At 37.5% G+C, this 27,603-nt stretch overlaps 1 protein-coding gene across 20 annotated transcripts in view; it reads left to right on the forward strand.

Moving 5' to 3' along the window:
• Window positions 1-27,603, forward strand: part of PLEKHA5 (pleckstrin homology domain containing A5) — a 181,405-nt gene that overhangs the window by 115,561 nt on the left and 38,241 nt on the right. For 12 of the 20 annotated variants that reach the window (XM_054824543.1, XM_054824568.1, XM_054824560.1 and 9 more), the window contains 8 exons: window positions 331-403; window positions 4,146-4,246; window positions 5,164-5,279; window positions 14,158-14,625; window positions 20,699-21,167; window positions 22,707-22,790; window positions 25,444-25,563; window positions 26,254-26,307. In XM_054824543.1, coding sequence (XP_054680518.1) covers window positions 331-403; window positions 4,146-4,246; window positions 5,164-5,279; window positions 14,158-14,625; window positions 20,699-21,167; window positions 22,707-22,790; window positions 25,444-25,563; window positions 26,254-26,307 — 1,485 coding nt within the window. Of the gene's footprint in view, window positions 1-330; window positions 404-4,145; window positions 4,247-5,163; window positions 5,280-7,189; window positions 7,280-14,157; window positions 14,626-20,698; window positions 21,168-22,706; window positions 22,791-25,443; window positions 25,564-26,253; window positions 26,308-27,603 lie in introns of those variants that run through there. The other 8 variants (XM_054824646.1, XM_054824671.1, XM_054824600.1 and 5 more) reach the window with 3 other exon arrangements.

A 27,603-nucleotide genomic window follows, 5' to 3' on the forward strand; every position in this document is an offset into this window, starting at 1 on the left:
AAACAAAGGAGGATGTACCCCAAGTATTACCTTTCTCTTCTCCTTTTTTAAAGAAAGTGTACTTTTTTTTTTTTTTTTGGTTAACTGTAGATTGTAGTCTCTAGCGTGCTAAAATAATGGGCTCTCGTTTCATTGATTCTTGAATCATGTTAACTTCAGGCTTCCTGGGTTATCAAGTCTGTGATGAGAAATCAAAGATACTTAAAATATCTTAGCCAAGGAAAGGAACTACTAGCACACCGTCACCGGTAATGTAGTACCTGGTTTACTTTCAGACTGTTAATAGTAATAGTTCATAAAGTTCTTACTTGATCGCTTTGATTAATACAGGATAGTACTGGAATGAAGTTGTGGAAGAAACGGTGGTTTGTGCTCTCAGATCTGTGTCTCTTCTATTACAGAGGTAAGTTCCACTCAGGAAAGCTCCATTTGCTATTTTTACTGGAAGCAGATAAATTTTGACACACCACTCAAATGTAAGAAAAATGAAGCTGCTACTTAACTTACTGGGCAAAATAGTTGTATAGCTGTCAATATTCAGGCCGGCTGCTTCCTCCCCCCCTCCCTTCTTTCTTAATTACCAGTTTCACATAATTGCTTCCTGCCTGTCAGGTATACGCAAAGGGCAAACCCCTTCACAGCCACCTCTTTTATTAAATTCTGGTTTGTAGTTTTCTCACTGCTTCTGTTGTTAGGAATTAAATATGCCAAGTTAAATCTGATTTTTCATGCAAGTGAAGTAACTGAAATGGGGATAGGAAAGGGATAGTGCAGGGGAGCTGAAACTCTGCCTTTGGAATGATAAAGAAGATGTATGTGCCTTTTGGGAATCTAATCAGTATTCCTGAATATTTATAAAGTTAAATGTTGTCCAATTCCATATGAGTAGAAATCTCTGCTGTATTTGGAACACAGAAATCTGTTAGTAGCCTTATGTAGCTACCTGAGAGTTATTTTACATGGGAAAAATTAGCTGCTTATAATTCTAGTCTGGAGGTATGTATGTTAGAAAACTGAGTCCTTCACCATTACAGATTATTAACTGTAGTGCTCCTGAGGGGATAAACAAATGGGATTTGTGCATATGGAAACATTCAATCCTGAAATAAGGTGTACAACCGTAATAGTTTAAAGGAGGCTAAGAGCCAAGAAGATTGTAAAGCATGGTAAAATAAAGGAAAATTATCAGTTAAGGCTGTCTGCAGCCTTGTGAAGGGTAAGAAAGGATTTCAGATTAGGATGAGACCAGAATTAGTAGAAGTGGTGTTGATGCTGGTGATGCTGAAAGCAGTGATTGATGAATTTAAAACGCTGTTCTATTAAAGTGCAGCACGGTTCTATTCTAATCAAGACAAATCAGTTTATGAAACACAAAAGCTTTGTCTTTGTAACTGTTTTAGTTAACAAGTTCTGAATTACTGAAATATAATCATTAGACTTTCTTTACCCCGAGAAGCATACATAGTTGGAGAAACCTCTGCTGAGTCAAAGTTAGGCTATAATTTCAGTCATGGAGGCATCGATTGCAATACATTTACACTGCATTTAGTTAAGTGGTCATTATATACTCTGTGCTTTCTTATAGGGTTTTCTTATTTTAAACAAGTCTTCAGGCTCCTTCTTGCAAAGATTCTAAAGAAAGTGCTACTTTGTAGCTGCCTTAAGATCAGATTAAATTGACTTAAAGCACTGTACGTGAAGTATCTCAAAATAAAACAAAAAAGCAATAAGCAAAACCAATAACAAATAAAATAAATCCAAACGGCTCTATAATCTTACTTTTTCATTTCTACATGTTAGTGTGCCAAATAAGCTGAAATACAAGCAGAGTAGTCTGAACTCTTTACATGATAAACTTAGCTTTTAGCTATTGTTCACTTACTAGAAAACAGTTAAAGGTGATAAACTGTAATTAAACATGTATAGTGATGGTCTTAAAGGTATTAGAAATAGCTATAAAATATAAAAAACTTGCACTCTAAACCCTGTGCTTTTATGTTTTTGTTAATTCTGTCTCAGATATTGAAAAAAAATTGAAAGGGCGAAGCCATGCACTTACTCCCAGGTTGCAAACAGTGTTTCTGGTTACACGACTGTGGTGGTTGGGGTTTTTTGGTTTTGTTTTTTTGTTTTGTTAGTAAATCTTACTGAACTTTTACAATTGTGTTACAATGGTAGCAGCTAAAGCTTAAATCTAATTTATAGATGAAAAGAAAAATTATTTCATTGTATTTTTTCAGAGCTTAGAGTGTATTCTTTTTCTGTTTCATGGAGGGATAAAAGGCTGCCAGCTTTCATATTGAAAGGTTATTGTTACAACAAATAAAAGATCTTAGAGCTGGACAGAAGGTTTGCTATTTTTGTCTTGTATTATTCACACACAGCATACAAGTAAAGATGGGTATGGGGCAGTGTGATGTGTAGATAAAAGCTAGTCTGATGGGAAACAGATTTTCAAAATCTGGAAATGGAATGTAGCAGTATGTCTTTAACAAAGACCAAAGTCCTCCAGACATGCAGCCGTTCAGTGGAACAAAAATGCTTAATGCTTTTGTATGGCACTGGTAGGTGTGACATAGTCATAAGTCAGAGTATAATCTAGCAGAAGAAGGGAATTTTTCCCCAAAACAGCAGTCTAAATAAAGTAAACCCCAACATTTGCCATGCAGTTTGGGATGGGGAAAAAAAAAGGCAGATTTTTTGCGTGCGGCCAACGAGGAGTAAATATTTGAGAGGGGGAGATGGGATGGTTTCAGGCATACTTACGAGTACAGTTGAGTACCTGAAAGGGAATACACTCTCTTCACTTCTTTTCTACCTTTTAATCCTAGTTTTATGCTCAGTTCTCCAATTAAGTAACTATCCAGGAAAGCATGATTTTTACATCTAACGTTATGTAATGCTAATATGGCTGGGCAGAGCTTTTCCCATATGAATAACTTAAAAGTTGTGGGTTTTCAGAATTTAGTGAGTAAACAAGAACTGGGAAAAGAATTTTAAATCCGGGTATAGGAGGTAGTCCTTTTGTACTGTTTACTTGTATTTTAATTGTAACAGTATAAATTTTCCCTGCTTGAAATGTTGGAATATCTATGTTTTCATCTTAATTTCATAGATACATAGTGATTTGTTGTGGGCAGTATCTTCAACTAAGAGAAGTGTGATGGAGAGAATCTCCTAAGATACTGGTTGTGAATAGAAGTTCTGTATCTGAAACGCAATTAAGATTGACTTTGTGAATTGCATCCAATTATCCCTTTATTGAAGTATAATTGGATTTAAGAGCTTTTTATTTCATCCAGTTAAAAAGTCATTTTATTATTGTAATGTATTGTTGTAAAATTTTACAAAAAACCCAACGTTCTTGAAAAAGGGTGTTTGCTTTGGGGAAATTTTGTTTGTTTTTTACAAATGATCTGAAACATATGCATTCTTACAAATAAAATGTAATTGACTGTAAACTGTTCATGGAAATTATAACAATCTCATAGCTTAATGTGCTCAATATCAGAAGAGGAATGTGCAAATTGTCTCAAAGACCAACAATCATACACAGTATTTCAAAATACTTCTGCTCTCATGGGTATTTGCAGTTTGTACTGAGCAGGCAATAGATAGCAGGTATTGTTCTTGTCGCTGAATTAGAGGCTTGACTTCCATCTACTTTTCAGCATTGAAGGTGTGTGCAGGTAAGCACTGATCCCCGGGAAAACTCTAGGTGAAGCTGTTCGTGGTGTTTTCCATAAGGTAGCTCATGTACAGAGCTGGCACTCTCAGGAGGGTTTTTTATGCTTGTCTGTCTTGGGGGAAAAAAGTTGAAGGTGGCCATATTCCAATGGCCTGGATTTCCCAGTGCTTAGCAGGTTTTTGGGGGCGCACACTGGTGTGATGCAGGTTCTGAGGCACGTGTTGGCAGAGAGGGACTGCACAGTTGCTCTTGTGGACTGCATGCTTCTGAGACTGCATACAGACACCTACGTAACAAATCGGTCTGGCTTTCTGACTCTCTAACGCATTTTCTTCTGAGGTAAACTTCTCGTTAGTGGTCTTGTGTTGTTAAATACAGAGTTTCACTGAAGGGTCTGAATACAAGCATTATATGTCAAAACACTTTGTTTCTCTAATCAAAGACTATACATTCACAGATGAGAAAGAAGAAGGAATACTAGGTAGCATACTTCTACCTAGTTTTCAGATATCTGTGCTTTCTCCTGAGGACCATATTAACCGCAAATATGCCTTTAAGGTAAGGGAATCCAATTTTCAGTTTAATTTTATGTCTGAAAGCACAATAGCCTAGTGAACAGAGCTCATTTTACTGAGTTGTTATGCAAAACAGGATTGACAAACAGCTTCTGAGACTGATTTTTGCATAATACAGTAGCAGAGGATTCAAGTATTTAGCCTCATGTAAATAAACATAATTACTAGAATAAGAAAATGAATGAATATCACTTATTATTATTCTTTTATTTTTACTTCGTGGCTCTTAAATACTGTGTGATGTTTTAGAATTGTAAACTGTATCCGCAGCTAGACTTATCCCGCTAATGAAAGTTCTTTAGTTATTTAGACATGAAGTATCTTTGCATGTAAATAAAAATAAGGTTTTATTATCACTTAAATCACAATATTACATGAATCAGTTAGGAGTGTTTCGCAGCTAATCTTTTTAATCATGATATAAATCACTCTGCTAAATATTTTCTCTTGACTTTTTTGTTTGTTTTATGAGCTCCTTTTGGATCTTCTTTTGGCCTCCTAAGCAACACATAATTTATTTACTATGGTAAGTACAAATTAAAGCTTTCTGTGTCATTCAGACTGCAAAAATCTATGCCAAAATCTTATTTATTATAATTATATTAATTTACATTAATGGATAGTCAAGATAGTTTTTAATAGATTGAAGACATTTAATGGCTTTTCATTGAGTGTATTAATGAAGAAGCAGCTATGATAGAAAATTATAGGCAATTATTTTGAAAATATGAATGCAGTGACAGAGAAACATTGAAGTATTCCTCTATTTTTTGTGATACTATTATTTGCAGAAATCTGATTATAGAAAACATTAGAGCAAGTATACAGTAACATTGTTTGCCTCTTTTCTTTTACAGAATCTTGCATTTTTATTGCAATGACCATGTCATTTCCAATCAGGCAGCTCATCCAAACATGAGGACCTATTATTTCTGCACAGATACAGGGAAGGAAATGGAGTTGTGGATGAAAGCCATGACAGATGCAGCACTTGTGCAGACAGAGCCTGTAAAAAGGTAACATGGATTTTCAAACCAGTGGCACAGTGTATTTCTTCCATATACCAAGTTTGATTTCTTTAAATGACAGGGCATACCTTAAAATAGAATGTAAATTGGCTGAAGTAATTTGTCCTTACATTGAAGAACCCTTACTAATTTAACAATGTTGGATAAAATTTTGAAGTAGTAAAAATAATGTAAGTGCTGTTCTGAGTATGGATGACTTAAGAGTAAAGAGCTAGAGGACAAAAACCTGACTAGTTCCTTTAGCTGGCGGCATCAGAAGAGTTGCAGTGGCAAGTACTGTGTGTAGGCACGTTTGACTGCCCCTGCCTTCCTGACTGACTAGCAATAGCAACTCAACTGGTGGTAGTCTTGGGCTTAAACTTGTCATAAGTCTCAAATTCACAACTGTACTTTCTGGCTAAATTAAACAGTTGCACTTGTGGGCAACCTGTGAGGAGCTGTTCTTGTTCAACATTAAGCTGTTAACAAATTTATGCTTACCTGATCTGGAGCCTTATCCTTTATGTATCCATATGTTTCACAATGAAAAGCACGTTATCACTGGAAGCCTTGTGTTCTCAGAAACTGAATATTGTCTGCTGCTGTCTGTCCAGTAAGAATCACTTTCTCTTTGAATGTCATCCTTTGGATTGGCTCCATGTCATCTACAATGGAAACCTCATCAACAGAAAACTTAAAACATCTTCATTCTTGATGGCACAGAAGTTATTGCTGATGGCTGCTGTCACTTGATCTGCTGCTGCACTCTTTTAGTTCCTGCTACACTGGAGCTAAATGAATGACAGCAATGCTGACAAATTTTAAGTTAAAAAAAAAATTAAAAAATAAAAAATTCCGTAGACACAGATACCAAAGAAGGTGAAAGGTACAATTTTTGGAGCAGAGTGAGCACATTGAACTTGTTGTCAAAATACTAGCAGTCTTTCTGAATGTTGCATCACTAATGCAAGTCATTCCTGTTAACTTATTCCTGACACTTGCGTATTCCGTGTTCCAGTATGGTGCTGGCAGAAGTATAAAATGGAATGCAGAATTATTAGATACTTTATTGTACATGTTTTAATGTTTTGTGAACTTCTTAGTCAAATGTAGTGAAACTTACATCAATGTATGGAACATTCAGAAGGATAACTGTAAACTAAGAACACTTTTAAATTTGCACCTGTGCAACCATTTAGTCACTAATCTTAAACAAAAGGTTGAAATCTTAGCTCTCGTCTCTGATATCCTTTAAATATATGGATAGTATATGAAGTATTTCATGCTTTGCATTGAACACCGTAGTGAAATAGCTTAATAGAAAAATACATTGCGCTCTGTACTATGGAAGAATAACACATGTACTTCGAGCACTCAGCTGTCATGTTTGTTTTTCCCAAAACTGCTGAAAATAAAAGATTTGAGCTTGTAGAACAGAGGAGTGGTAGGTCCAATTACCACAGTGAAATTTGATCTGATTATGTAGGATTTCACATTATATATGAAGACGTTATGTTCTTTTTCTCCTGTGACCCTCCTCATGTTTGGGAACAGTAGATGATAGGGGGAAAGGATGAGCAGAGTGAGACACAGAGCATAAGCGAGTAGATACTTGGTAACATTCCCACCTTAAAATTTCTTTTCAGAGCTTTTAAGAGGTTGTACTTAAAAGAAGGATGTTACCTTGACAAAATAAAATATCTCCTTTAGCTTAGTGAAAAATAAACTTAATCTGAAAAATCAGTTTTGATTTGCATTGTGAGCATATTACAGATAGCTGTGGTAGGTTGCAGATGGAGAAATGGGTAAACCAAATCAGACCCACTTTACTTCAACAAAAGTCATGTATTGATTGTGTAAGAAGCGCTTTGTAGTGGGAATAATACTGAAGTGGGCCATTCTGAATCTCTTTGAACCAGTGAAATGACCTTCATTTGGTATTTGCAGTCCTATGAAGATTGAGTGTTTGAAGAGGACATCGTTGTAATAGAAAAAAATTAACATGAAAAAAGGTATATTTCCATCTGACAGAACTTCCTTCATGAGTGTCGTCTTCATAGTCTCTCCCATAGTAGTCAATGCTCTATAGAAGATATTTAGTAAACTTAATTACATGGACATGTTACACTATGACTTGTGACATTTCTCTTAACATAAGAAGCAATCCAAAATATGAATGTAAATATCCACCCTGTTGTGCAGTTCATTAATACAGCCGTACAGTCGCGTTTGCTGCCTCAGAGCCTGTCAAGATCCGCAGTGAGCTCACCCTGGCGCAGCTCTGCAGGCTAGTCGTCCTTCTAGGCTGCAGCACAATGGCTCCCCTAACAAGAAGGACATGCAGTCCACTGCCGTGAAGGGTGTTCCAGCCTCCCAAAATGCTTGGCCATGCATTCCTACCCCCTTCTTTCAGCCGCAGTGCCTGTTCCAGCACTGATGTCTGCCTGTTTCAGGTGCTTGGCAGTGTATAGGCAAACAGTGGGGATTCCCAATACAGCTGAGCTTATCTGACACTTTTCATCCAGCTATACATACTCCTGCAATCTGCCTTGCACTGCTTCAGGTGCTTATCTCACTTCTTGGTGAATCAGTGTAGCACACTAAACAAGTAGAAGAGCACTCAGAAGCAAAATCAGTCGTTTTCTGCCTGGGTATCATGGGCAGAACGGACTTGCCAACAGCCAAAACAAGTATCAGAAAAGCAACAAGAAAAGCACTTTATGTAACACTATCTTGTTTTAATTCAGGGAAGAAACTTTAGAACGAAACAGAAGTAGATGTGACCTCTTTGAAAAGTTTGTTAGTAGTCTTGAAATAATTACTTGAGAGAAAATACATTTCAAGACCAGTGAAGTCTTGAAGACTTTCATGTCTGTTAGCTATAATGAGGAAGAAAATCCTTCAGACATCTGTTTTCTAAAAAAAATCCATCTTTTGGCTATCAAACCAGTTCTTAAAATGAACCATGTAACAGGATATGATCTTATCCAGAAGAAATACTGTTTCTGCCCTGCAAAAATCTGTTAAGTATTAAGTATTGTATTACCTCATCTCTAAGTAACCTAAAGTTTGGCATGCACATAGCTCTAAGCATAAATGATTTTGGTTCAGTCAAATTCAGCCTGTGCCTGCCTTTCTCAATTCTGTTTTTTCTAGAGGTTCTAACATTGTACTGAATACAGTTTTCTAACAGACTAGATACTTAGGGTACAATAGATTTACTAAGAACTTACTTAAATATGTATTGGTGGACAAGGGAAGAGCAACTGACATCATCTACCTGGACTTGTGCAAGGCATTTGACACTGTCCCGCATGACATCCTTGTCTCTAAATTGGAGAGACATGGATTCGATGGATGGACCACTCGGTGAATAAGGAATTGGCTGGATGGTTGCACTGAAAGAATTGTGGTCAACGGCTCAATGTGCAAGTGGAGAACGGTGATGAGTGGCATTCCTCAGGGGTCAGTACTGGGACCAGCACTGTTTAATGTTTTTGTCAGCGACATGGACAGTGGGATCGAGTGCACCCTCAGCAAGTTTGCCGACGACACCAAGCTGCGTGGTGGGGTCAACACGCTGGAGGGAAAGGATGCCATCCAGAGGGACCTTGACAGGCTGGAGAGGTGGGCCTGTATGAACTGCATGAAGTTCAACAAGGCCAAGTGCAAGGTCCTGCACGTGGGTCAGCCCAGCCCCAAGCACGACTATAGGCTGGGCGAGGAATGGATCGAAAGCAGCCCTGAGGAGAAGGACTTGGGGGTATTGATTGATGGGAAGCTCAACATGAGCCAGCAGTGTGCGCTTGCAGCCCAGAAAGCCAACTGTGTCCTGGGCTGCATCAAAAGAGGCGTGACCAGCAGGTCAAGGGAGGGGATCCTGCCCCTCTCCTCTGCTCTTGTGAGAGCCCACCTGGAGTACTGTGTCCAGCTCTGGGGGCCCCAGTACAGGAGAGACATGGAGCTGCTGGAGCAAGTCCAGAGGAGGGCCACGAAGCTGATCAGAGGGATGGAGCACCTCTCCTATGAGGACAGGCTGAGAGAGTTGGGATTGTTCAGCCTGGAGAAGAGGCGGCTCCGGGGAGATCTAATTGCAGCTTACCAGTATCTAAAGGGGGCCTACAGGAAAGATGGTGAGGGACTGTTTATCAGGGAGTGTAGTGACAGGACAAGGGGTAATGTGTTTAAGCTGAAGGAGGGTCGATTTAGATTAGATGTGAGAAAGAAATTCTTTACTGTTATTGTGGTGAGGCCCTGGAACAGGTTGCCCAGAGAGGTTGTGGATGCCCCATCCCTGGAAGTGTTTTAAGGCCAGGTTGGATGAGGCTTTGGGCAACCTGGTCTAGAGGAGGGTGTCCCTGCCCATGGCAGGGGGGTTGGAACTAGATGGTCTTTGAGGTCCCTTCCAACCCAAACCATTCTGTGATTCTGTGATTATGCAAGCTGGTGCTGAGCCACTCTTAAGTACTTGTTAATATAAATTGCCCAATGATAAGTCAGAGTTTTTACAATATAGTTCTTTACATCTAGAAGTCAAGGTACTTCACTGCTTATAATACTCTGGAAATTGAAACCCAACAGTCTGTTAAATTGAATGTTTCAGCTTTAAATAATTTCAGAGCTACAATCTGTATCTTTATTTTTCTGAGGATGTTGAGTTCCTTGGAGAGAAAAAAGATAAAAGGAATATTTAAAATGTTGTAGGAGTTTTGCCCAGTTTTCCATAAAATACTCTTACTGTCCACCTATAGTTAGCCACATAATACAGATATTAGATACTGAGGTAAGAAAATAAAAAATGTAACCATTTCTTTTAGAACTGATCTGCAGTCAGCAGTAAAACGCCCTTCTGATGCATAACTGCTGGGAAGGGCAAATATTATTTGATCATATTAGTTAACTGTAATTACTCCTTTCTAAACACGTTTTAACTTCACCTAGATAGTAAATTCAAGTTTAATTATTTTGATAGGTCTCAGTACATCATTAAACACAAATACTTTAGTCAGTGAGGAACTTATGACTCAAATAAAAAACAAATAAAAAAAATAAAAAGCTTATGACTCAAAATATGATATCAAACAACCTCTCTGGATTAGCAAAACATCTTGCTCATTCCACATTGTATCACTGCAGTTAAGTTGTATCTATGAGTACTGATTCCTTGCTTATGTTTGTAGGTGCTAATATCCACCAGCATAGTGATTTATCATTTTTACCCTAAAAGCTGATTTCTCTGCTCTCCCATGTTTAAGAGCATCATTTTTCTATCCTTTCACTGTCAGCCGTGTGTGCTAGAGCCTTTGTTTCTTCTGAGTGATGCAGCATGTACTAAGAAAAGACTTTTTTGGTTTTTTCTCCTGCTAGTGTAGTTAGTTTCCCTGAACAGCATAAGCTAAGCTGCCAAAAGAGTACTTGTTAGCATAGCGACATCCACAGTGGGGGTTACTGACGTCACTGTGTTTGGAAAAGATGCCTTTGTCTTTTCAAATGCCTCTGCCTGGCTTTGTTAAATGACAGTCCTCACGTCCATCTGATACTTAAGTACATGCTCCCCGCCGCCCCCAACCCTTTCAGAATTATCTATTTATATAAACCAGCAGAAAATAGTACGTTTCCCGCATTACTGTTCCATACATATTATTCCTGTTTGGATGTAGAAATTTATAAATTTCATTCAGCATATGCTGAAAGACGTGTTCGATGCTCATTCTCTTCGTCTTCTCCCTCTCCCATCCTCAAAGTGCCCTGTAAGTCTTGTTGAGTGTGTGTTTGAGAGCTAGATAAAAATACGGAGCCAAATATAAATATGGATTTATTTTTCTTACATTTACCTATTAGTTTCTGATAATTCTTTCCCATTTGGATTCTTTGCTGTAGAAAGAGATCTTTTGCTCACACTGAGTTGACTGATTTGATGCACAAAGTTAAAGGAGGGCCCAGAAGTCTATTTGAATGTCAGTCATTCAGCCTGTATGCCATCGCAGAGAGTGTCAAATATAAACACTTGGCTCTGGTGTGTATAACCATAGCAACAAGTGATATAGCATAGAGCCTGCATGGAAAAACAATTCTGTGATTTTAGGGTTTGTTGGTTTTTAATTAAGATCTACAGTGGAAAGTAGCATGATAGCGTGAGTCGAACACTGTGCCATGTCTTCACTTTGCCACATATCTGATGAATGTCCTTAGAGATGTCATTATTCCTCTGCACCACAGATTTTCCATCTGTAAAATGGCAACTGCTTCTCTGCTGTAAAGCACCTTGAGGGAGATTGATATGAAGTGCTATATCAGGGGCTAGATGGTACTATTAAGGCATGTTGCGTGTATTAATGCCCGTGTTTAGGATTATTTGCAAGTAGTCCTTGCATTTGTTTGTAAACTCTTGAGCACTGGCTGAAAACTGAAATTTTAACACCCTTTTTTGACTTGATAATTGTGGGAAATGGAGTCTTTCATTCACTTTTCTGTTTGGGGAATTCCTTTATTTTGTGGCAGAACACTGGTTAGTATAGTTTTGAGGTGGGAGGGAGGAGGTTGGTCCAGGTTTTTTTCCATAACCTTGAGAAGGAACCTAGGCAGAAATGTGTGGTATTGGAACAGTTTAAAGTCTTGGGGGATGGAAATAAAAAGAAAACACCTCACTTTTAAATTGCAGTAGAAGATTAGCATAGCATTTCTTTGCTGATACTTGGAAATTATAGAAAACATGATGTAGGTATAGCAGTTCCACCAAGTGTCCTCCCCCGCAAAAGTCTACATAAAAACTGGTTCTACTTAGAGATTTTTTTTCTCTAACAGTTACGGTTGGCTGAACTAATACCTTCTCCTTTCTGCTAGCAGAAAACATGAGATGTATCTAACCTCTGCATTTAATAGTGATGTATGAGAAAAAACCAGGCTATATGCATCAGCACTATTTTTAAACACTAAGAGATGTTCGTGTTAGATTACTGATATGAATGTTTTCATTTGCAGTACATTTGGGGTGTGTGTATGCTTTCACGTCAGCAGCTCAGGAATAATCACTGAAAGCAAAGGACTATTTTGAGCTACTTATAGTAATATCAGTGAATTTTGGAGGACTTTTATAACATTATGAAGTATCAAGCAGAGATTGGGATCATCACAACTATGTCAGGAAGAAGCATGGGCAAAAAAAATATCACACCCCTTGTTAACATGCAAAGTGCACGAGCATTTCATCCTAACTCACACACAGTATGCAGAGGACATTGATGTCTCGCTTTTTCTGACACGTTTGAAATGGTGTACTTGTCAAGGCAGGATTCTCTTGATTCCTTTCACATCGTGCAGAATTCATAGCAAGAGTAGAGTGGTAATGAGAATTGCATTTAAAATTAAGTGTCCGTTATTATTAGCAGTGGGTAGTATTTTATAAGGACCTTACAGTTTTCAGTCCTTTATATATTTGCTGGGGTTCTGTCCCACATAGTTGTTGGCCTATTGGGAATTCATGGCTTAAATAATCTGTTGGGGAAGTGTAGACTTGTTGGACCTTTAAACCTCTTGTTCAAGACGGGATAGGCAAAAATGCTTACAACTATGTATTCAGTCTACTTGGAATTAGAGTATTTTTCAGAGGAACGGTCATACTTGTGCTCTTGATCAGTTTTGTGTGTGATGGCCTTTTTACACACAGACTAGGCACTTGAACTGGACACAGGTACAAAGATGAATAATGCGCATGCAAAGGTTAAAGGTGTGTTGAAGGTTAATTTGACATCATCTTTAAATAAAGTTTGGTTCTTGGTTTGGTTTTATAGAGAGATGTAATCTTAAAGAATTATCTCTCTTCATCTTCTTTCCTCCTGTACCAAAAAATGTTGATCAAAACATCTTAAGGATTTGTGTTTTTTTTTCCTGGTAAACTGGAAAAAAAAGGCACTAAGCTGTATGTTCAGTTCATGTCCCAGTATGAAAAAAAAAATACAGCTTCTTGACATTTTGAAATTTTAAAATGAAGATAGCTAATGAAATGCATACATTGAGTACTCGTGTAAGTACTGTAAAGCAGTAACTGTTCTAAAAATATCATTATTTTTGTGGTACAGTTCCCTAAGTCAGCAGCTATTTTCCCCCTTAAAATTAGGGAAGCCACAGTTATTTTCCACAAGACGTGTGCCAGCTAAAGTGATAACATACCAGAGAAACCTAATTGATGCCAGTGACCATGAAAAGTTGTTTGCTTTCTTTAAAGGAGCTCATTATATGTTAAATTCAGCAGTATTGTGAATCACAAGCTGGTCAACAATGTAATCTGCTACCATTTCTAAACATGGCTTAACAAATCATCTGAATTTCGGGCTGTTGACATCTGGAAGCTGTAGCTTTTGGAGAGCCACTGAATATTTTTACTGTTTGAGTGTCCAGCCCTCCAGGAACTTAACATCCACTTTTTCAGACTCTGGCTTTATTTCCTCTTGCGCACGTTTTTTGTTTGTTGGGTTTTTTTTCCTAGAGGGTTAATTGGACGGTGGCTTAAAAAATTTACCCCATGTTGTAAATGCTCTTAAAATAGCAAAGAAAGAGAAGCGTGGAAGAAAAAACACTCACTCTCCAACAAAAAAAAAACCAAACCAAAGAAACGAAAAACAAACCAAAACACCACCACCTTAAAAACAAACAAAAAAACCCACCAAAAAAACCCCAAAACAACAACAACAACAAAAACCCCTGTCCTTGATTATTGTGAAAATATGTCCTGGATTTCTCTCTCAGAGACAAGATAATGGTGTAAAATATCTGGACAGGGATTCACTGAAATAGCCCCAATAAACACCAATATATATTCACTTTTCTTTTTTATTATTATATTTTTAAATTGTTTTGTTGATATAGTTTGTCATATATTCCTTTCCAGACTAGAGAAGTTAACCACTGAAAATACATCACCTCGAGAGGCGAATAATATTTCAAATCATCGGGTGCTAATTAAGCCAGAGGCACAAAATAACCAGAGAAATAAAGAAGTGAACAAAAATGAAGAGAAGAAAGCTTTGGAAGCTGAAAAATATGGATTCCAGAAAGTTGGGCAAGATAAACCATTAACGAAAATTAACAGTGTAAAGTTAAATCCTTTGGGGTCTGAATACAGGACTTTACCCATAACCACGATTCAGGCTGGACACTTCAGACCAGTTCATTTAAATGGGTCTGAGAATAAAGCTGTTGGTGTTGTCCTGGCAGACGCTGGAGATGGAGGTCAGCACAATGCGGTTCAGTCACATATGGAGTCTGAACGAGTTATGCAGAGAACTAATTCAATGCTGCAGTTGGAACAATGGATTAAAATACAAAGAGGAAAAGGACAAGAAGAGGAAACAAGAGGGTAAGTACTATGTAATAATTTTTTTTTTTCTAGACTTTCCCGCAAATAATACTTAGACTTGTATCTTGGTAGATTCTGTAGGTTTTGGTCTATATTACATACCTATATAATTTGTTGTTCTCTGTAAGAAGTGCCTGGATGACTGTTCAGAACAGATTTATTAAAGCTTCTGTTTTATTAACATTTGATTATTTATTAAGTAAACTATATCAATAACTTAATAAAAATGGCCAGAAACCCTTTTGGGGTGTTAAAAATCTGTTTATTTATCCTCGCAGAGAGAAGGTGTCATCAATCATAGTTCTTTTTTCCTCTTAAAATCTGTTCTTGAAATTGCCCTGTCTTCTGCATACTTGTTCACAAATTCTTCTAATAATATTTTATTTAAAATTATTCAAAGATCTTCCAGGGAGCTTTTAAGCTTTAAACAAGCTTTAATTGAAGAGAGAGAGAGAGAGAAGCTTTACCTAAGAGTAAGTCCTAGAAATCTAAGTAACGTGATGCTTAAAGCTTCTCTTCTCATGAAATTAAACATCTCCCATTTCTAATATTGAGTTCCAGTGCTTATTTATGAAGCTTTAAAATTATGTGCGAATGATTGACAATATTGAATCTTGTGCCGATAGCAATTTCTCTGTCTGACAGAAGTGTAGGGACATTGCTTCCAGGCTGGCTTACAGACAAGCAGCTCTAGCAGTAAAATATAAAAGTTTTTAATATTACATTAGATAGGAAGTATGGAGATGTTATCACAGGACGTATTTTGAAGAGCTGTAAATTAGGGAGTTTGTGTATAGATGGATGCCAGAGCACAGCTTAAGATAGAACCAAGTTCAGCAAATGTGTTTTCTGCAAATTGTGAAATAGGGGGGTTGGGGAGCTTTTAAGTTTTTGCAAAAACTTGAAAAATTTGCATTAGTTTGACTTACACTTGCCAAAATTGGTTGAAGATTTCCTCATTGCCTTTAGTCCCTCATTAAATATTATTAGGAATCGTTAATGTGATGTTTCATGAAATACTCAACATAAGCCGTTTGATCAAGTTTGAACTTGCAGTACAGACAGCAACTTGCACACTCTGAAATTTAGTTTATTATGCGTGCTTGCATAATGAGAACTGAGAAGGCTCTTCAATGCAATTAGATTTTTTTTAATTGGACTGTAAAACTTGCAACCAAGCAGTAGAAATTTGAATAGCTGTGCCATTTTTCAATTGCAAACAAGTATAAAAACCCTAAAACTGATTTCATTGTGGGAATCAAATACAGGGAAGTACTGTTAACAATACATTACTAATTAACAATATTTTATTCTTGACAGTAGAGGACACTTGTTGCTTAAATAAGGGTGGCGTTGATAGCACAAAGGGTGTGCTTTCCAATGCAGTTCTACATAAAAGTAGCAAACTGAAAAAAAATCGGCCTTGAGCTATCTTCTTTGCTTTGTGTGGAATTTCTAATGTATAGTGATACCTTTAGAATGTGATTTCATTTAAATTTGATTTTTGTTCAGATTGCTAGTTTTCTGGCTGGAGACAAAAATTTAAGCAGAATTGAAATTGGTGAATGAGAGTAGAAAGAAACTCCAGTTTAACTTAAAGCTTCAGGCTGAGGTGAGAGGCTAATAAGACTGTTTGTAGTAAGACCTGTTCAACTCATAACTTTAATTTTTGAGAAAAGTAGTCTTCACTTAACGGGGAAAAGTTGCTGACTTTTAATAAAGATGCTTTCCATTGCATCGGTCTCTCTAATGTGTTAGAGAAATCATGGAGGACCAAACTGAGTATCTCTGGTGTGTCAGACTGAAAAAATTAGGACTTTAAGAATACTAATATGTTAACAAACAAGTTCAATTAAATAACTGTACATAAAATAGGAGCTGTTAGCTGTCCTCAATATGCAGTGAAGAGGGTTCACTGTAAAATTATTAATTATTTAGAGGAACAGGCTGACCTCTTAGTAGTTTGCCTGAGAAATTAATGAGAATGACAGCAACGTAGTTTTTAATTCTTAAAGCTGTTATCTGCCCTTTCCATGGATCTAGACATACAGTTTTGCAAGAACCACATGAATAAAGATAACTGATGCCTTGAGGAAGACAAACTTTTTTTCAAACCAAAAATAAATGTTTTTCAATAAAATTTAAAACCATTCCACTTCAGTATCATTTTATTGAATTAATTTTGCACAAGTCAGTTACGAGTAAATGTTTTCACCAAAAGTGGTTCACTTGAGCAGTCTTTGTCAAATGCGAAAAAATACAGAGGGGTTGCATGGTACTAAGTGAGGTTCTTTGCTGTGTTGTGGTTTGACCCCAGCCAGCAGCTTAGCCCCATGCAGCCGCTTGCTCACTGCCATGGCAGAACAGAGGAGAGAATCGGAAGGGTAAAAGTGAGAAAACTCACAGTTTGAGATAAAGACAGTTTAATAGGTAAAGCAAAAGCCGCGCACACAAGCAAAGCAAAGCAAAGCAAGGAATTCATTCACCACTTCCCATGGGCAGGCAGGTGTTCAGCCATCTCCAGGAAAGCAGGGCTCCATCACGCGTAACGGTTACTGGGGAACACAAATGCCATCACTCCAAATGTGTCATGTGTTCCCCTTCCTTCTCCTTCCCCCAGCTGCAATGAACTCTTCCCCTTGTCCCTACTCTGGCTTGGACTTATCCACAGACTGCAGTCCCTTAGGGGTATGTCTGCTCCAAGTGGAGCCTTATCTATGAGCCACAGTCTCTCCAGGGGTACATCTGCTGCGACATAGACTTACCCACAGCCACAGTCGCTTAGAGGTGCACCTGTTCCAGCATGGCCTTGTCCATGGGCCAGAATGCCTTCAGAGGTGTAACTGCTCCAGCATGGCCTTACTAACAGCAACAGTCCCTTCAGAAGTAAACCTGCTCTGTCATGGACTTATCCCTGGCCACATGCTTTGAGGTGCTCCAGCATGAGCTCATGCACAGCTACTGATGCTTCAAGGTGTACCTGCTGCAGCATGGACTTACCATTGGGCCACAATCCCTTCAGAGGCATACCTGCTGTGGCACAGATGTAGTCACAGCCACAGACGCTTTGAGATATGCCTGCTCCAGTGTGGACTTGTTCACGGCCACAGACGCTTTGGGGTGTCCTGCTCCCACGTGGACTCATCCACAGGTCACAGTCCCTTCGATTTGAGTTCACACTTGAGTTCCAGCCTGTCCAGTACAGCAGCACCATCGCTGTTACCAGAATGTTCCCAGGCAGAGCACAGTGAGATGATAAACAGTACAGCACTACAGTGAGCAGTTAAAGTAAAAAGCAGCCACTGATGACCACAAGACTCTACTATACAGTAAGGCAAGCAAGCCCCATGACAAGCACAGGAGCCTGCCAATTAATAGCTAAACAGCAATAACAGCTATAAGTTCGATCTCGCACGTTCTAATCAAATCTGTCGTTATCTTGAACTCCTCAAACCCCACACTGGGTGCCAAAAAGGACTGTCATGGTTTAACCCCAGCCGGCAGTTAAGCACCACGCAGCGGTTTGCTCACTCCCTCCGTGGTGGAATGGGGGAGAGATTGGAAGGGTAAAAGTGAGAATACTCGTGGGTTTGAGATAAAGCAGAAAAGGCCTTGGCTCTCTGTAAGCACTGCTCAGTGGTAAAAAAAACAACTCTCTATAACAAAAACAACCCTATGTTATCAAAATGCTGTTTCCAGCACAATTCCAAACCATAGCCCCTTACTAGCTACTGTGAGGAAAATTAACTCTATCCCAGCCAAAACCAGCACATGCTGCTAACCCAGGATGTGAGCCTCTGTCTCCCCACCTTGCCCGTATAAGCCTCGTCCTGAGTAATAAATGCCTGCTCTGCAGCACTGGTTTTCAGTGTTCACTCTGCCATCCTTTGCTTGATATGTACGTAGAAGTTCTGTATTGTGGGCCAGCTGGTATTTGCATTCTTTAGGATGAAGGACTAATTTGAGTTTTCAATCTGAGGGTATTCATAACATTGCAGAACTGATCCCCTAAAGCTTTAGGAGCAAAGTCACTTTCCCAAATAGTCCAGAACCCTTGGACACCAGAACCATTATTGCTACCCAACAGTAATCCTAGAGACAACCTCTAAGGGTCACTACACGGAGTCTATAAACTCCTGTGGGAGCCTTTTTTTTTATATGGGAACTTTCATAGGGAGCTATTTATCATTACAGTTGCAGAAATATTTTGGAACCTCACAGTGTGTATGTCTGCTTGACTGGCTGCCACAGTTTCCCCTTGTGTGCAAGGCAGCTGTATATGCTGCAGTACTGTCTAGAGTTGGGTTGGTTTGGATTTGACTAGAATGGCATTTCTGCAAATATCAACAGGACATTTGATAAAATCAAAACAGATTCACCAATGATGTAAAACAAAGCTTCATATTGAGGTGGTTTTCATGGTTTACCAATAGAAAATGAATATTCTAGAATATAAGTAATTGCATGTAGACTTTAAATTGCTATCTTTACATAGTAAGAACTTCAGACAGCTTTTCTGCAAGTTGCCTGGGATATTTAAAGGAGCCAACAGGATTACACTACCCATTTAAGTAATGAAATGGGAGAGGATCTTCAATGAGTGAGGTGTATCTAGCTACCAGATACCTTCATGAAAATATCAGCCTTCACCATATCTGTTTGTGAATAGCTAAAATAATATTTTGAAACTTAGAAATTGAACCCAAAAGTGTCTTGGCTGTTTGTTTTTTAAATATGGAGATGGAGAAAAGCCCTTATCATTAATGGTATGTTACGTGAAGAAATTTAGAGGTATTTAAGCAGGTTTTGCAGCAAAAGAATAGGATTTAGAATCCATCTCCCTTTTTTTATAATTTTTTTGCAAGAATGTAAAGCTCTCCAGTCTACAAAATGGGGATAATACTTCATTAATTCTTGGAAAGCTTCAGAAACTGTAACAGATTTTGTATGTAAAGCTCATTATAGCAGTTTTCATATCCAAAATGTTACAGGTGATCATAAATACTCAGCTTAACTTTTTACAGTGAAAAGTAGGTTTTACCATCATCAATTTCCTTGATAGTTATTCCATAAGGATCTAACATGCATAGTACTGGTTTACCTTGCCATTTGCCCTACATCATTTCTTTAACTTTTTTGTGGCACTGAAGTCATTCAAAACCATCTTCAGATTCTGGTCCCTCTTGATGGCAGGGATTTTAGTTTGAATTAGTCTGGGGTGTAGCTAGAAGAAGCTGCTGCCCTCTGATGGCTGAATCATGTCCAATTTGAGATCAGTTCTGTTGTCTCTGGGCAAGCATCTATCATGGATGTGATCAGTAGCAAAAGGCTTTAAGAGGTGCTCATCTGAATTTTAGATGAGGATTGAATGAATCAATGTTTATGACCTAGATTTTGTCCTCTGAAAAAAACAAGAAATGCTTTGTCATACTTAGGCATGCATCGATACTCCATATGGAAAATTTTGCACTTCAACTAATGCTGAAAGTTGCTAAATGACTGTAGCACTCTAGAATTTTAATGTGGCAACAAATTAAAGAATAAGCCTTTGAATTCATATCCGAGTTGAAAAGCAATAAAATATTATTATCAAACAAAGAAATATTTTGCTATTTGTTTCGCTTGAATAGCTGATACAGAATGGCTTGTCATTGACAATTGCAAAACACAACTTCATTAGACAATTCTTGCTGTTTTTCCTTGGTCTGCTGTTAAATCATATTTTTTTTTATGTCCAAGATGTTTTTAGGGAAACAACAGGAGACTTTTTCACTTTTGAAAAAGAAAACATTTAAAATGGGCTCATATGGAAACAGTATAGAACTTCAAAGCTTTCAAAACTCCATAGTAATCACGCAGCTCATGAGGGATAGGATCCCTTTTCAGCTGCTACGGTGCATTCAGTCAGTATAGTTGATCTTTAATTGTCTTGATTTTCTTGCGTGTTTTTAAAATGGCACTTGTAGTATTAAAAAAAAAAAAGTTAGCTCGATAAACCTAACCAATATTAAAAAACTTCATATTGCCATAATATTAATGCTGTCCACTAATAAAAAGAAAATTTATGTTTCAGCATAATCTCGTATCAGACATTACCAAGAAACATGCCAAGCCATCGACCTCAAGGTCTACCTCGGTACCCGGAAGGCTACAGAACACTGCCAAGAAACAGCAAAGCACGGCCAGAGAGCCTCTGCAGCGTAACGCCGTCGGCTTACGATAGAGCCATAGGACCAGTAACAGCCGAAGAAAAACGGAGGTCGATGCGGGATGACACAATGTGGCAGCTCTATGAATGGCAGCAACGTCAGTTTTACAATAAGCAAACAACTCTTACTAGACACAGTACTTTAAGTAGCCCAAAAACTATGATTAATATTTCTGATCAGACAATGCATTCGATTCCCACCTCACCTTCTCATGGTTCAATCGCTGGTTTCCAAGGATATTCCCCACAGCGGACTTACAGATCGGAAGTGTCTTCACCAGTGCAAAGGGGAGATGTAACTATTGATCGCAGACACAGGACACATCATGCCAAGGTAAAATACTTATTTTAATAGTTAAAAATCTCATTTATAAGGATTTTTAGTAGAAGCGTACCGTTACTGTAAAACTCACCTCTCACTGTAGTATATTTTATTATAATGAAGATGAAATTACATCAAGTTTTCATGGAGAAAGATTTGATTTTAAAAAGCATATAAAAACCTAAAGATTGTAAAAAGGTATTTTTCTAATCCACCAGGTGAATATTTCTGTCCATGGTATTAGGTTTCTCTAAAGGAAAGAAAAGGAGTCAATAGGCAAATTATTCAGAATCGTTTGTTGTATGTACAGACATCTTTCTCCCTTCTAGCTTTTTTAGCTGGAACTCTAAGAGGATTGAAAATCCCCGATTTCCTTCCACATGCTGTTTTCTGTTCTTCAGCCACAAGTTTGGCTGCCTTGAGTTCCAGCAGAAAACTGAGTGTAGTAATTTTTTTTTTGATACCTTTGAGTTATTAGGGAGATCACTAGAGAAGATCAGAGTCTATTTGCACGCAACCTTAGTGCCTGACTAGCGTAACTTTGCTTGTCCTCATCAATGAGTGAGACACACAATTACCTGGGTGCCGTATATGGCTCTGCTATATCCATCATACTTGTGGTATGCCTAATTTTTTAATAGTTTGGACATTACATTTAAAAAAAAAAAAATCTTTAAGTTAAATGTGAAACTAGAGTTTTTCTAAAATGCTCCTGAAACTTTTTGCTAAATCGTTCTCTCAGGTGTCTTTATGTCTCTTGAGGCAGGAAAAAAAATCTTAACTGCATCTTAAAGCAGTTTAAACATCTTACAGTTGTTTACTAAGTCTTCTTTTTTGAAAGTTCTTAGGTGCTTATCAACAAAGGAATCATTTTGTTTTGATGTCCTTTGTCTCAGCTGCACTGGAAATACAGTAATCAGTGCTGCTCACAACTCAGGGAAATACCACTAGGGTCAGTGCTGCAGAGCATGTGCTTACTTGTCCTTTCAGCCATGTTTTGCTTTCTCATATTTTTTTTCCTTGTGGAACATTTTATGCTAGTATTTCATTTCATATTTAGCATCTTTTAGACAAGATTCTTATTTACCTTCAGTTTTTCATGCTATTTGGTTTGTGGTTTTTTTAGTTACACAACTAGCTTTTTCCATTAACTTAGAAACACAAACCTGTTTTTAAGAGGTGCGTAATCTGAAATCAGTTTAAGATTTAAACTCCATCTATATAGACCTCTTAGGTTTTTAAACAACAACTTTCAGCAGTGGGTGAAAAACTAAAATTGTTGCTGTTTACATGGGCTATGATTAGGGCAACAGCTGTGAGGGAGGACTGTTAATTGAATGATGAAAGCTGGGTTATTTCTAGAAGTTAGAGGTTGGCTACTCGAGTGTCCTAGATGGTAGATCAGCAGGGAGCATGACTGGCCAAGGCTGGCACAAATCATAGCAAATTTGTCATGAGCATGAAGTTGGCTTGACTTTTTCTGTAGCGTTTTGTAGTTGTTGAGTCTTTAGATAACAGTGGATCATACTGTGCTATTTTGTTTTTGTACAGCATGTCTTTGTGCCCGACAGAAGGTCAATGCCAGCAGGTCTGAGTTTACAGCCTGTTACTCCTCAGAGCCTCCAAGGCAAAACAGTGAGTTGGATTTTTATTTACTACATGAGTTTCTTCTTAAGAATAAGTCTTTAAGTATGCAGAGTTTTATTGTATTCAAAGCTTGCATTTAATGTAGCCTTTGTTTTAATTATTAGGGATTTTTAAAGCAAATAAAGTAGTACTCTGTGGTTACATTGAATTCTGAGAAAATTGTGTAGCCACTGACTCCAGATTTTCTTTGAGAAATACAGATTTATTTTTTTTAATCGTCTTTGATACATTACAGAAATTTGTAGGAGAGGGTAGAATACATCACAGAACACTTATTTCTCCATTAACTATTTAGAAAATCCTAGAAATAACGTTTACCTTTTTTGGAAAGCTTAAAGATGCTAAAACAGCATTTGGTAAAATGATGTCCTTTCTGACATCTCCCATTTTTCTGTGATAGAATTGAAACTCTCCTTGAAGCTATTTCATCAAAGTAGTATTGGGGAATACTGTCCACCTTCCTAATTGAAACATGACTTTTAGCCAAAAGCCAAGAAATTGTCCTAAATTTACTACATTTATTTACGAGTTTTTGTCACCTTTCCATAATCTTTCTCTGTCCATCTGAAATTACTGTTTGAGACAGTTACAAATTGAGAACACAGATTTTGAATCATACTGTGGGCAACAGCTCCCCGGTCAATCCTTCCACTGCCTTCACCCCTGTTTCTTGCACTTCCCAGCATGAATCCCTGGCACCTTCAGCAACTTACGGGTTGGCTTGTGGCAGCTGGCGCCTTCTCTCTGCGCCTTGTCTTCCGTAGACGTTTCTTTGGGTTCATGGCCCCATCAGCTCTCCTGGGCTCTGCTGCTGGAGCTGGGCCAGTGAGTGGGGTAGGGGGCAAGGAGGTCCAAGCTTCTGCCTGTAGAAACCAGAAGTCCTGCCCACAGCACAATCGTTGCAGGGGCCAGAGGAGGAAACCTGTAGGTAGCTCTTTAAACAAAATTCTGTGTTGCGGTTGTTGCAAGAGTGCTGAGAGCTGTATCAAAAGCAGCAAAAATGTTTGAAACCTTATGAATGTGTAGAGAGGAGTAGGAATTGCTGTTTGATGGGCTCCTCTATGGAAAAAAAGTTTGCAAACATTGGATTTAATTATTTATTTATTATTTTATTCCTAATGCACTAAAATTGGGCTTTGCAGAACATCCCAAGAAAAGTTTTGATCTTGAAAAAGTGATTCACTGTGCCTTTTGTTTGAAGATGCTACTTTCAGTTCTCTCATTTCTAAAAATACGTTTTCTTGTGCTGTGAAATGATGTTAATTTTCAGACTGAAAGCATTGCTACTGATTTCTGGAGAGAACTTGAAAATGTCTTGTATAGCAGTCTAGATTCTTATGCTTATTTTCTGAAATTAAGTATTTTAAATCCAGGTATTGAAAGAGTACTATAAGAGGAAGATTGGCCATTAGACAATTTGGCTTTGGTGGTGTTTTTCCCTCAAAGCAAATGGTTTTGACAACTGAAGCTGTGTGGGAATCCCTTGCTCCCTCTCGTGGGCTACTTTGGTACGAGCTCACAACGGTGCCAGTGCCATGCTTATTCTCAGGGATTTTTCTTCTTTATTCTAAGAAATGGGTGTTTGTTTTTCAGTAATTTAATATTTGGTTCTCTGGAGCTTTTTTTCTTTACTACTTTGCTTTGGGGAAATTCTGTGACTGTGGGAGAGAGCAAGCAGGGGTTTAGGGGGTTTTTGTGTTTTGAGTTTGGGGTTTTTTTTAACTCGGAACTTGTGAGAAAATTGAAATGCTGGATGAATATTTAACCTCTTATAAGATTGACTTCTGGAGAAGTGTAAGAAACAGAAGCAAACAGGAACATAACAAAAATACTTGTCATGTTAAGTATTTTGTTTTCTTTAAAGTATTGTTAATAGAAGTGGTTCCCAGGAATGGTTTAGGTAGAGTTACACAAACTGATCTGTGTGGAATTACCTGACAAATACTTGTTTGAGAGTGACTGTACTTCCATTATATATAATCTTGGGTTTTAAATGCTGTTCTTCATCCCTTCCTAAGGCTGTATTGTACACCTATAAAAGTAAAGCAATAAATTAACTGGTAGCCTCAGACCTGTGGAAGGTGGGACAGAAGATTATTTTTGTCATGCTTGTGCAGTTTTATTTTGTGCAAGATTGTTTCTGATGTAGTTCAATTATCATGGTGTTTTCATTTACTCTGAATTTCGATGCATGCTTTTGAAGAATTATTTTAGAAACTAAATCTTCTTGAGGGAATTTTTTTGATTCTTTCACCAAGCTCAAATGGCTATCCATGTACAGATAATGATAGCCTGAGGGCTGGAATTATCTCCCCCTTCACTTCAGTCAATATCATCAATTTGATAGGCATTTCAGAAAAAGTGTGGGGGCTGTAGACTTTCTCATGCAATATCCTCACTTTTTTTTTTTGTCCTTTGTACAGAATGTTACAATATTATAGCTGTTTGTGTAGTTAAAACTTAACCCTTCATTACATATTTGAAAGTGGTCAATTTGGGAAAAATGGTGTATCTTTTGTTGTATCACTCTAGAAAGTTTTTGTAAGAAAGATACTAAGAACCCTTATTTTAATTAAGTGTTGTTCAGGATACCAATTAACCTTTTTTCTACTCTTTGGCTTCTTACACTGCACTCCTGCAGCCAGAGGAGCTCACGCTGCTGCTAATAAAGCTGAGACGGCAGCAAGCTGAACTGAGTAGTATCCGGGAACACACACTAGCACAGCTCATGCAACTAAAACTTGAGGCCAGCAGCCCAAAGGTCAGCTATAAAGCAATGTGTGTCATGTACCATTCTCACTAACTTATAGTCATTCATTAATCAAATTTTACATTGTACCATTAGTGCAAAATTCTCTGACTGTTGTGGGAGTAGAATAGAGTAACGTGGGTTCTTTGTGTGTGTGATGTTCTGCTATTAACCCTTTGAGGCTTTACTGATAGCTTTTTGATATTACCTGAGTCAAAATTACATAGGAATATTTTAAAATATGTTGTAGTTCAGTTTAAAATTAAAGGGTTTTAACCTATTGGTATTATAAGCGAAATTAGTAGTGGTGTATCAAGAGATTAATTTATTGTTTATACTGCCTCATATCAGATACAATCTTATTTGTAATCTGTGTACGAAAATCAGGACATGTTCAAAACACAGATTTATCAAAGGGTTTATAGTTGTCTGTATAGTAGACATTTACATGAGCTCACTGTATTTTGTATGTAAAACCAAAATGTAATGTAATAGTTCATAGTCTGATTCGTGGCAAACTTTCATCACTTCTTTTTTGGGATCAAAACTTGTTAACAGTTCACCAAAAAAAAGGAGATAAAAGCAGCATTATATTTCTATGTAAAACAAAGATCGCTGTCTAGTTCACATCTTTTAAAGCTCTTTTCATGCATTCTGCACCTTCTGTCACTTTCCTTTTTCCTCCTGACTGCTGCCCGCTAGAATGAGATTCTTTCACATCATCTTCAAAGGAATGCCATATATTTGGATCATCAGGTGGGATTTGCAATTTTCTTGTGTGTTTAAATTTCTTAATGGTTTTTGCCTGCTCCTATCAAGCTGGAAATATTTGGGGAGAAGGATTTTCAGGGCTTTTTATGAAGTTGGATATTTAATACATGCCTGTTTTAAGTAGCACAGAATATCTTAATCAATACAAATTTGACATGTAATGGAAAAAAATCCTTCAATTTAAAATTTGTCAGAATATAGTAGCCACTCAACAATTAATTTTTCTGTTCTTCATTTCCTTCTTATAGTAACACTAACTGTAGCATTTTATCATTTTTAACCAAAGTTGTAATATATTATCCAAGTGCATATGACACACGTGCATTTTATAGAAAATTAGTACTTCTGATGATTTTAGTTTTCTGAATTAAGAAGAGTTAGATGTTTCTACAGGGCATTCAATTAAAGGGAAGTCAAACATGAAAAAATGTTTTAAACAAGTCCTAGCATGGCTCATTACTTGTTCTCCTTTTACTCAGTTATTTCTTAAAGATTTATGTAAGAAGATTTCACTTCTTTACAATTTCTGATAACTTATGGAGTTGAGGGTACAATTCTGTCTTCACTAACATAATTGATTGCCAAGTGAAGAATTGTGATATCACATACCTCTTTTTATGGCTTTGTTGCATGATCAGATGGGACCTCTGTAATAGTTGCGTGTAAGAAGTTTTTAAATGGGAAATTTTTGCTAGCACTTATAAAGGCAGTCGTAAGTGCTTAGAAAAAAATTAAGCAGCTAGGTGTTTGTTTAGTTAAAAATATAAAAATTGCTACAGCTTTTCTTCTTTTTCTAATGTTCTTTCTTTTAATGAAATTTTTCAGCCTTACACTTAAAACCAACTGTTCTTAGAACAGTCGTACAGGTTTCTGTAATAGGATTTCAATAGATTATTCAAAACCACACATGCGCACAGACACACACACACACACGTGCTTGATTCACCCAGTGATTTTATTTTCCTATTATCCCTTAGAAACAAGGTGTGAATTGTGACCAATTCAGTTAGATGGCAATGCATTTCTAAACATCTCTGTCTTGTCTTAAGGGCCTGCAGGAGGTCCAAAAGAGTAGGGAAAAACTGCTTGCTAAATTAGATCAAAATATTTCATCCAACTCAAATATTTCCAGTTCATAATGTTTTGGAATAAGGGAATAATTCCGTCTTCATCAGTGTAATTCATTGCCAAGAAAGGACAGCTGTCCTTATGAAGTGTAAAACTACATACTATGCTGTTGCTTGATTAGCCAAGCTTGCCATTATAACAGACAGGACTAAA

This window comes from Grus americana, chromosome 1 (assembly GCF_028858705.1).
Source record: "Grus americana isolate bGruAme1 chromosome 1, bGruAme1.mat, whole genome shotgun sequence".
NCBI classification, from domain to species: domain Eukaryota; kingdom Metazoa; phylum Chordata; class Aves; order Gruiformes; family Gruidae; genus Grus; species Grus americana.